This window comes from Pan paniscus, chromosome 11, assembly GCF_029289425.2.
Source record: "Pan paniscus chromosome 11, NHGRI_mPanPan1-v2.0_pri, whole genome shotgun sequence".
NCBI lineage: Eukaryota > Metazoa > Chordata > Mammalia > Primates > Hominidae > Pan > Pan paniscus.
In genome coordinates, this window is record NC_073260.2 from 29,765,426 (window position 1) to 29,777,163 (window position 11,738).

The 11,738-nt window shown below is 42.5% G+C and overlaps 1 protein-coding gene across 5 annotated transcripts in view; it reads right to left on the reverse strand.

The window, feature by feature from the left end:
* PALM2AKAP2 (PALM2 and AKAP2 fusion) overlaps positions 1-1,128 on the reverse strand; it is a 528,965-nt gene extending 527,837 nt beyond the window's left edge. For 2 of the 5 annotated variants that reach the window (XM_034967951.4, XM_034967950.4), the window contains exon 1: positions 992-1,114. In XM_034967951.4, coding sequence (XP_034823842.2) covers positions 992-996 — 5 coding nt within the window. In that variant the 5' untranslated portion in view covers positions 997-1,114. Of the gene's footprint in view, positions 1-991 lie in introns of all 5 variants that reach the window. The other 3 variants (XM_063594277.1, XM_003810888.6, XM_034967952.4) reach the window with 3 other exon arrangements.
* Between the last annotated feature and the right edge of the window lie 10,610 nt (positions 1,129-11,738).

Here is an 11,738-nt window from a genome sequence, read left to right on the forward strand (position 1 = left end):
AAGGCTGCATCTAAGGTTTCTTGGGTTTGGTACGAAGGTCCTGATGTCTGAAAACATGACTTTATCTCTAACTTGAAATATTATTTCAGACGGCCTCAATGTCAAGGAGTAGTGTGGGAAGAGAACGGAAGAGGAGAAGCTGACCAAGTGAGCGGGATCTAATAGCTGGCTCCAAAAATGACCCTTCCTTGGAGTGGCTGGCTGTCGCCTGTCAGAGTGGTCCTGCTGTGGCAGCAGCTCGAGAGAGTGTCCAAAAAGCAATGTAGGGATGCAAACACAGAGAAAAGAGGAATCCTAGACCAGACCCACAACCGGAGCCCTTTATTTAATGTCTTTTCTGGTTAACGCCTCTCTTGTCTTCCCCACCCATCCATGCCGTATTCACGGTGCCAAACGTTGTAATTCCACTCCGGGCTGCCGCCAATATGTTTCTGTCTTATTTCTCCAATACCCCGGGAACAAATCAATTCTTTTGGGTCTTCTGATGGTTTCTAGTAGCCAGGACATTGCAGCCCTGGCTCATATTACCCACTAACTCATCCTTCCATTACACGCTTCACACTGAACCGCGTTTGCTTCCGATCCGCAGTGACCCCCTCCCTCTTTTTTTAACTGCAGTCCAATAATGCTGACATGGTTAGGAATCGGAAGTCATGGCTATTGCGGCCAACTCCCCGATAAGCGGAAGCTTGGGGCAGAGATAGGAAAGCCTAGAACGTGCCTCCGTCCTTAGCAACATCATCTACTCCCCTCACTCGCCCCCCAGGCCCTGCTGGCCAAGGGGCAGCCGCAAAAACCACGCCACCCGGGGCTCCCACCCCTTGCCTCCTGCCGCCGCGGCGGCTGCTATAGAAACACCAGGCGTACACACGGGGCTGAAATTAAACACCCATCCTGGACGCGGACCCGAGCGGGATCTGCCTGCCGCCGCGGTCACCATGGCAACATGCCGAGAGGAGAGCAGCTGGCTGCGCGGCTCGGGGATACTCACTCCATCGCGGGGCTCGGCGGCCGGGTGCGCTGCTGCGGGGCTCACCGGCGCTGCTCGCCTCTCCCGGAGCCGAGTGCACTGGCCGCGCCGCGCGCGAGGTGGAGCTGGGAGCCGTCTCCCCTCCCCACCCGCACCCCCTCCTCCCCTGGAGGGTTGAAAGTGAATGCTCAGGCTCTCTCAGCTCCCAGCCTGCGAATAAAACGGGAAGCAATTGGATAATGTTGTTCGCTGGGCGCTAGACAAGCCACCCCACTTCAGGGTTTCGGGGAGGGAGCGCGCTGGCAGCTGCGCGTCGGGTGAGGTGCCCACCAGCGCGCAGTGCCGTGCGCCCTAGGCGCCAGGTGCGCCGGCGGCTCCCCTGGGACTGGCGGCGCGGCGCGGAGCCTGGGGAGAAGGGTGGGTGGGGGAGCAGGGCGGCTGCGGCGGGTGGCACAGCCCAGAGGGCATAGGGAAACGGGTGAGTCATTGGCAAGGTGGCAGCTCTCGCCGCTTAGAAGTTGCAAGAAGCGTCTGGCCTCTGCAAGCAGCAAGGACTGCCCCCAGTGGGCTGGGCATGGGTTCAGAAACGCCATTGTGCCTGCCGGGCGAGACCGCTCTGAGTTTCCCAAGCAAAACTCCAGCTATCTTGAAGCGCCTTAATGCGGCGTTTCACCACCTTGGCGACCCCATGCCGCTTTCCGTTTCACTCCAAATTCTGCGTGTTCCCGCCTGCCAGAAAGACATTGTCCAGGGTCAGTTTCCCTAGTCTGCTATTTGAAAACAATAGCTATATTGACTATGGTTTCCCAAATTACCACGGCCCCGGCCCCGCGGTAATAAGCCAGCTGGAGTACGTACTCCCTGCCTCCACCCCCTCTGAGAATCCTCTACTCCTAACGGTTTCCAGAGCAGGGACCCGGTTCTCATCCAGGTGTCCTGCACCTGCTACAATGAAGAGTAGATGGGACAGCTTCAGGCTTTTCTTGTATCTTGCAGCCGGGTCCCTCTGTGAGTCGGTGTCTGCCAGGTGCTGAAAACGCAGCACCAAGCATAAGCACAGCCATCACAGTCCCTGCCCTGCAGGAGCTCACGGGTTAAAGTAGAAAGGCAAAGCACAGATAAAGACAAAAATAAACATATCGTCACAGGCTGAAAATATTGCTATAAAAATTAAGTAATTAGATGTTGTGATGAATGTTCTAGAATTAATTTTTGGTGATGATTGTGCAACTGAACATACTGAAAGCTATTGAATTATACACTCTGGGTGAATTTTGTGGTCTATGAATTATGTCTTAATAAAGACGTGTTTTTTAAAAAAAATGCTTTGATGGAGAATAAAAGGGAAGTGGATGTGCCTAGGTAGGTGTTCAGGGAAAGCCTTCCTGAGGGACTGGGGCTGAAAGGGGAGAGGGCTCAGATATGCAAGCCACAGGGCTAGGGCTTTCCTGCCAGTCAACTCTGTATGGTGGCTCTAGATGGGAGACAGCTCCGCATGCCAAGGGGCTGGGAAGAGAACCGTGCAAAATGTTCTCAGTGGATTCACTGCTCCTCATTTTCCTCTGGAGAGTGAGATGCAAAGTCAAACCCAGTGAAGATTCAAAGAGCTGTTTTGTGGAAGGAAATTCTGGATCAACTCCAGGTTTCCCTTCACAGAGAAATTCTATGTGAATTCGGAGATCATAAAACCCTCCCCCAATCCATGTCCCTTTCCAGTTGCATATAGGATTAAGTTCATGTGTGAATAATTAAGAGGCTTAAACAGGAAAAAGATGTGCTTTTGTGTCTTAAAAGTTCAGAGATAAGCTGTCCTGGGCCAGTTTATCAGCTCAACTCCTGAAAGAGCAAAGAGATCCAGGCTCCTACAAAACATTGCTCTATCATATGTGGTCTCCCTTCCTAAAATTGTTTCATGGTCCAAGTTGGCTGCTCTGGCTCTAGCCCTTATGTCTGCATTCCAGCCAATATAAATGTGGAAAGAGGAAAGAAAAGTAGGTAAAGGAAGCACGCCAGGTGCCTCTTAAGAAAGGCTCCCAGAAGCTGCCTCAGGACACTTAGATCTCCTTGGCCAGAATTCAGTCACATGTCTACATTCAGTTTCCAGGGAGAGTAGACAAAGAAGTCTTTACTCTGCATAGTCATGAGCCTATCCAAAAGTTGAGACCTCCATTCCCATGTAAGAAGGGGAAAATGGGTATGGGGGACAGACAACCAGTAATCTTTGTCATTCTCCTCAATGCTTAGCGTTCTGGCTTCTGCCTCCCCCATGCCACTGCCACTGCTCCCTGTAAAGTCCCCAATGCCAAATGGATATGTCTCAGTCCTCTTCTCATGTCATTTTAAAGCTGTGTTGAACATTTTAACAGCTCCCTTTTGTTTTTGATTTTTTTACTTGAAGTCAGGTTTATTCAGGTATAATTTATATGCAGTGGAATTCACCCTTTGTAGGTGTACAGGCCTATGAGTTTAGATACATTATGCAATCATGTAACTACCACCATAGTCAATATATTACATGACCATCACCCCCAAACAGTTCTTTTAAGTCCCTTCATAGTCAATCCACTCCTCCTACCTCCAGCCTCTGGCAACCACCGGTCTCATCTCTGTTCTCATGATTTTGCTTTTTCTAGAATATCATATAAATGGAATCAGACAGTATGTAGCCTTTCATGTTCAATTTCTTTCACATTGCAAATGCTTTTGAGATCCATCCATGTTGTGTATATAGGTAGGTAGGTCCTTTTCATTGATAAGTATAGCTTTCAATTGTACAGATGCACCACAATGTGTCTATCCATTCACCACTTGAGGAATATTTGTTGTTTTCAGTTTATGGCAATTATGAAATAAAACTGCTATAAACATTCATGTACAGGTCTTTATGTGAATAAATGTATTCTCTTTGGGGTAAATATTTAGAGTCATCCCTTCCATCTTGAAACAGTCTTCTGTGACAACACAGTACCACACCTCTCTAGCTACCCCTTCTATTTGTCTCTTAAATCTTGGTGTTCTGTAGGATTCTTGCCTAAATTCTCTTCACTTCTCACTCTACATACCCTCCTTGAGCAATTTCATCTACTTCTATGGCTTAACTTAACCACCAATATGATGCTGACTTCCAAAACTAAGTTTGTAGTCCAGATCATGCTCTTAAACTTCAAAACCGATTCCCAAAGGTCATTGTAACATCTTCACAAACACTTCAAACCCAGTATGTCCCAGAAGCACTTGTCATTTTCACCTATAAATCTCTCCCTAATAACCTGCCCCCTATCCTAATACCAGAAAGGATGTAAGGCCTCACCCAAAAATCTGGGTGTCTGTCTTGATTTCTAACCATCCTGACCTCCCATATCCAGTCAACGAACAAGATTTATCCAGGCTATCCTCTAAATAGTCATCAAGGCCATTCACTTCTCTCCAACCCCATTGCTATTGTTAAAACAGCCTCCCTCTTGGCCTCCTTGCCCCCAGTCACATCCCATGCCAACCCACTCAACCCTACAGCCAGAGCAAACTTCCAAAGACACTAATCTGATCATATCATCCCCCTGCCTGAAACCTTTCAAGGGCATTTCTTAACTTTAATATAAAGGTTAAATTGAGTTTTAGGTACATCCTAAGTTTTTTAAAGTTAGTAGACTGACTATTACAATTTTCAAATGCAATAGGAAAATAAGAAAAATTCATTTTATAGGGCTGGGTTATGCCTTATTAAGAGTCACAAATATATTTTCTGCTATATTAACTGTAGGAAAAAAAATAACAGACTGTAGAGTCAAAAAGACTTTGATTAAAATTCCAGCTTTACATTTACTAGCTTTGTGAACTTGGATCTATTACTTAACCTAAGTCTCAGGTTTCTTTACCTATAAAATGAGGGCAATAATACCTATCTTTAAATGTTGTTTTGAAAATTAAACACAAAGTGTATTAAATGCCTATAACAGAGTCTGGTACTTAGTAGATACTCAATAAACAATAACTCTAATTAGCTAATCCTCATCATCATCCTCATTACATTGCAATTTTCCCTGAAATTTCAGACATTTTAATAGCTATATCTTTATTTATCTTCATGATATCCCTTTGAAGAAAGGAAACCAGTACAGATAACAGACACTGAGAAGACCAATTTGTTTACTTTCATTAATGAAGTAAGAATGTTAGCCCAGGTAATCTATTTATATACTTAAAATAATATAGATTATACTGGTAAATATAGCATAGCTATCTATATCCATTAGTCCATTTGTGAACTATATGTTATCACTAACGGTGTTAGTCCATTTACATTGCTATAAAGGAATACCTGAGACTGGGTAATTAATCAAGAAAAGAGGCTTATTTTGGGTCACAGTTCTACAGACTGTACAGGAAGCATGACGCTGGCATCTGCTCCTAGTGAGGTCTCAGGAAGCTTACACTTGTGGTAGAAAGCAAACGGGGAGCCGGTATATCACATGGCAAGAGTGGGAACAAGAGAGAGGGAACAAGAGAGAGTAGTGGTCCCAGACTCTTAAACCACCAGATATCGCATGAACTAACAGAGCAAGAACTCACTCATCACCAAGGAAATGGCTCTAAGCCATTCGTGAGGGATCCACCTCCATGATCCAATACCTCCCACTAGGCCCCACCTCCAACACTAGGGATCACATGTTAACATGAGATTTGGAGGGGACACACATCCAGACCATATCAGCTACAAAGTAGCAGAGTATGACTATGCAGCTACATGGGTACACATTCTCTAATAGTTAATTCATTAGCTAGTTAATTAGTGAAATCATAGTTAATTCATCAAGCTGAGTTCACTGAGGATCCATTGCACACCAAGTACATATTAATGCCTCTCTAACCTGGAAGTCAGTAAATTAACAGCTCTTCCTATCTGAAATGTAGTTTAGAATTGGGAAATAAGCAAAACAATGATATCATAAAGTCCATGCTAGAAGCACTTATTCTTACTTTCTTGAGGTCATAAACTTCTGATGAAAAACACACAGGTGGCACAAACCCACATTTTGCTGAAAATATCAGGGCATTTGCTGATGCTCTGAAGCTCATCCCTTGTCCATGGACCTTGGGCTAAGCTCTACTAGTCTGAAATTTGCAATTTCCTTGCTTTTATGTTGTTTTATATTCATCCTGCAATTATCCTATAGGACAGTTATTTATTATCATCATTTTATAGATGAAAAAACTTAAGTTTAGAGTAGTTAAAAACTTGTTCAAGTCATAGCAGTAAGAGTCAAATTCATCAACAGAACCGAAGTCTTCAACCTCCTGATTTATCAAAGAATGATTCACCTTGGACAGCAAAACCTAATGGGATTTCACATAGGCAAAATGCATGAGCTTTACAACAGAAATACTTTCTTAAAATTTTTTTAATAGTTTTGAGGGTACAGGTGGTTTTTGGTTACGTGGATCAATTCTTTAGTGGTGATTTCTGAGATTTTAGTGCACCTGTCACCCAAGCAGTGTACACTACACCCAATATGTAGTCTTCTATCCCTCACCTCCCTCCCAACATTCCCCCTCAAGTTCCCAGAGTCCATTATATCATTCTTATGGCTTTGCATCCTGATAGCTGAGCTTCCACTTACAAGCAAGAACATACAATATTTGGTTTTCCATTCCTGAGTTATTTCACTTAGAATAATGGCCTCCAGCTCCATCCAAGTTGCTGCAAAAGACATTATTTTGTCCGTTTTTGTGGTTGAGTAGTATTTCATGGTGTATATATACACCATATTTTCTCTGGTTGTGGGCACTTAGGTTAGTTCTATATCTTTGCAATTGTGAATTGTGCTGCTATAAACATGTGTGTGCATGTGTCTTTTTCATATAATGATTTATTTTCCTTCAAATAATTACCAAGTAGTGGCATTGCTGGATGGAATGGAAGTTCTATTTTTAGTTCTTTAAAGAACATCCATACTAGAACAGAAATTCCTAAACTGGGGGCCATGTATGGGTGTCAGGGATTTGGCTGAGACTATAGATAGAATTATGGCTTGGGAGGAGGTAGGGGATAGAGAAGAGGGGTCCACACTTCTCACCAGGATCTCAGTGTTCCCTGATTCAAAACAAACAAACACAACTCTATATATGACTAGATATAACACTTAGTATGTTTGGTTAAATGGTTTTCTGGTTTACTAAAAATAGAAACACACATGAGAAGGGGTTGGAGAAAAACAGGAAAAGTGGTACTTTAGGCAGTAACCACTACAAGGAAGAAAACTGTGAAAATGCACACAAGGCAACAACAGCCACCAAAACATCAGTTCGGGACCACACTTCAACATGTGTGAAGGTTGTTTAAAAGGGGAATACACAGGCTTACGTATCTCAGTAGTTCCCAAGAACATTAAGCAGTAACAATGTTCAGCACCCGTGTTTAACTAAACAGGCTGTCACAATTTTCCATTCAGATTAGGCTCTTAATGTTTCCAATTTGGCTAGGCTAAAATTTAGTTGTTTGGAAAATGTATTCATTTCCATATTCAGGTGGCATTGTTGTTCCTTGTCAGTGTTGGATGAATGGACATATCACCATAATTTAAAATGTCTATCTGAGTATGATGGGAATAAGAACCAGCACAATCACTGTCAAGCTCAATGCAGCCTTCCAATGTATTAACAAACCAAAAGCAAACCACTAGATTGATAATCAAAATGTAAAAACAAGTAGTCTTCTCATCTACTTGGTACTAGTGGATTTCAGTTGTATTCCTACAGTAGGAAGTATTATATCCTATGGAGCTTCCTGTACTTTTTTACTTTTTATACCATGCACTGTTTTGCCTTTTTATATTACCATGTACATAATGCTACTGTTAGAGATGTGTAGAAAAGAAACATCTCTAACTGAAGTTAGGTATTTGTTCATCTAGCGCTGTAAGGTGGAGGGGGGGTCAGAGGGTGTAATTCAATAATTTATGGTTCTGGGCACAGTGGCTCATGCCTATAATCCCAGCACTTTGGGAGGCTAAATCAGGAGGATTGTTTGAGTCCAGGAGTTTGAGACTGAAATGAGCTGTGATAGAGCCATTACACTCCAGCCTGGACGACAGAGCAAGACCCTGTTACAATAAATAAACAAATTTATAATACTTTATCATATAAATATATTACATACCAAAAGCAAACCATCAGATTGATAATTAAAATATAAAAACAGGCAGTCTTCTCATCTACCTGACATTACTAGAGTACTTGACATGACTGTCGTCCAGCCTGGACAACAGAGCAAGAGCCTGTCTCAATAAGTAAATAAATAATGGATGGAGTTTCGTTCATCTGTAGACTTCCCACTTGGTTATAGGGCTGGAGTTAATATCATGGAGTCACTGTTAGCCTTCATGTCTTAGTCTTCTACCACTAATAAGTTCTCTCTGAAATACGTCACTCAAATGGTCTCTTGCAATTCTGCAGATGTTGGGTAAAAGTGGGCTATAGATTGTGACAGGATGTTGGGAAAATGCAAATCAGTCTTTTCTTTGGTTAAACATGGGCAAAATTGATCTCTCCCCTTCACAGTCTTTCTATTGATTTCTATATATATTTATGGGTATGCTCACTTCAGACACTGAAAGCATTGGCTTCTGACTCTGGATAATTCTTGGAATCATAGTCTATTGAGGATGGAGGGATCCTGGGGGTGACTTAGTCCCACAGCCAACACAAACTTCTGCACTTGACCTGGGATCATCCTCTTTGTTGCAGCATACTTATTGTTTTTTCTAGCTCAGAAAGCTGAAAAGACCTATTTGTTTTTTGTTTTGAGAATCCACTCACACATCCACAAAATGACGTATGTGTTCAGAACAGCTCATGATTATGTGTGTACAGATGTAGCAAGAACATTTATTTCACCACTGCCAAGTCTGACCTATGATGGAAGAAGAACAATGACCTCTCAGAGATAACCCAGTGACACCATGGACTCATCAAGGGGACTTTGCCGAGGAAAATAGCTGCCCCTTAACCACACATTAGAGAGAGGCAAGGGCAATGTCATCCGGATATGCTGCACATTGGTTAAGCTGAGAGCCAGAAGACATCAGTGATGTTTAATTGATATAAGGCCATTAATACTTAACTCAGTATAATCCTATCAGCTCCACCATCCTGCATGAAGATGGAGAAGCTATTTGGTTACTTTGTGGTATCTTTGAAGGGAGGCTTATGTATATCATCATTAAATACTTTCATCTAATACAATATTAAATGTCAATTTTTTTTGAGATGTAGTCTTGCTCTGTTGCCCAGGCTGAATTGCAGTGGCACGATCTCGGCTCACTGCAACCTCCACCTCCTGGGTATAAGTGATTCTCCTGCCTCAGCCTCCTGAGTAGCTGGGATTACAGGCGCTGCCACCACACCTGGCTGATTTTTGTATTTTTAGTAGAGACAGGGTTTTGCCATGTTGGTCAGGCTGGTCTTGAACTCCAGACCTTGTGATCCGCCCACCTCCGCCTCCCAAAGTGCTGGGATTACAGGCATGAGCCACCGTGCACAGGATAAATGTCAATATTAAAAGCAACTGTGGTAGAGATTATCGGGGGAAATTCAGCCAGATATTGGGGAAAATTTACCCCCGATATTTCACGTAGGTTCTTTTCTATTTTCCCTAAGCATCAGCCAGTTTGAGAAATAAAGGGACAGAGTACAAAAGAGAGAAATTTTAAAGCTGGGCATCCCGGGGAGACATCATATGTCAGTAGGTTCCATGATGCCCCATGAGCCGCAAAACCAGCAAGTTTTTATTAGGGATTTTCAAAAGGGGAGGGAGTGTACGAATAGGGTGTGGGTCACAGAGATCATGTACTTCACGTGCCTTCACAAGGCAAATGGAGGCAGGGCAAGATCACAGGACCACAGGACCAGGGTGAAATTAAAATTGCTAATGAAGTTTCGGGCACCATTGTCATTGATAACATCTTATCAGGAGACAGGGTTTGCGAGCAACTGGTCTGACCAAAATTTATTAGGCGGGAATTTCCTCATCCTAATAAGCCTGGGAGCACTATGGGAGGCTGGGGCTTATTTCATCCCTACAGTCTCGACCGTAGAAGACGGTCACACCCAAGGGGGCCATTTTAGAGGCCCATCCTCAGGGGTGCTTTCTCTTTCTCAGGGATGTTCCTTGCAGAGAAAAAGAATTCAGTGATATTTCTCCCATTTGCTTTTGAAAGAAGAGAAATATGGCTCTGTTCTGCCCGGCTCACTGGCGGTCAGAGTTTAAGGTTATCTCTTTTGTTCCCTGAACACTGCTGTTATCCTGTTCTTTTTTCAAGGTGCCCAGATTTCATATTGTTCAAACACACATGCTCTAAAATTTGTGCAGTTAACGCAATCATCACAGGGTCCTGAGGTGACATACATCCTCCTCAGCTTACAAGATGACAGGATTAAGAGATTAAAGTAAAGACAGGCATAGGAAATCACAAGGGTATTGATTGGGGAAGTGATAAGTGTCCCTGAAATCTTCACAACTTATGTTTAGAGATTGCAGTAAAGACAGGCATCAGAAATTATAAAAATATTAATTTGGGGAACTAATAAATGTCCATGAAATCTTCACAATCCACGTTCTTCTGCCATGGCTTCAGCTGGTCCCTCCATTCGGGGTCCCTGACTTCCCACAACAGAGATGGACCTCAAATTTTTTTTGGAAACTCTTTTGAGGAGGATCATATGAAACTTAAAACTCATTTCTCCCTTCTGAGAGTGGAAAATTGGGGTTTATTCCTGAGGCAGAATGTTATCTAGCCCTTGGAAAAATGTGAGTGGAACATCTTCTACAAATACAGTCAAGGACTCATTTGAATGTAAGCCCTGAGGGGTTGAGGATTTATTTTTCAATTTTATTTATTCGCATGTTCCCTGCAATAGTACCTATCACATAGTAGGATCTCAATAAATATTTGTTGAATAAAATAATGAAAAAATTCCTCCTGAGCAAGACCCCAAGAAGTTGTACTTTCTTAGATGCACCTTTAATCAAATCGAAGTCATTACAGTTGATGGCTCCCATAGAAATGTTTTTTTCTCTAAGCATGCACTGACTGCCTTATGCCTGTATAGTGTTATCTGTTTTGTGTGTATATGTTGCTAGCTAAGGGATCAAGAACATGACCCATGTGAACACACACACACTCACACACACACACACATGCACGATATGCAGGAAAACATGCAAATCTGTCTTCTCTTCATTTGATGTTGGAGAAAATTATGAAAAGGAACTTAACTATATTTGAGGCAATACAACATGGTCTAGATTGTTAATGTTCCACCCATAGTATTAATACTCAATTAACCTAGACTTTGGGAATATGTTTGGGAACAAGTATTATGTATAATGTATAATCCATAGGATCAGATCATATCCCTATAGATAGGGCAGGGTTTCCAGTGAAGGGAATAGATAGTATCGCTCTCATTCTGGGAAAGGGTCAGTTTCAGGATAGGAAACCTGCCAAGAGGGTTTTTAGCACCGAGTTAAAGGAAAAATGGTGTCAGGTCCTATAGTAGAATATGGGACTGCAATGGTGCATAAGACATGCCCCTAAGGAACTCAGGGTTGAGTGGGGGAAATACATATATTTATATATCTATAAATATATTTTTATATATCTATAAATATAAGTATATTTTTATATATCTATAAATATAAATGTATATTTTAAATAAATCTATATAATCAAAATCATCTGATTACATATATGATTAAAATTACAGTTCA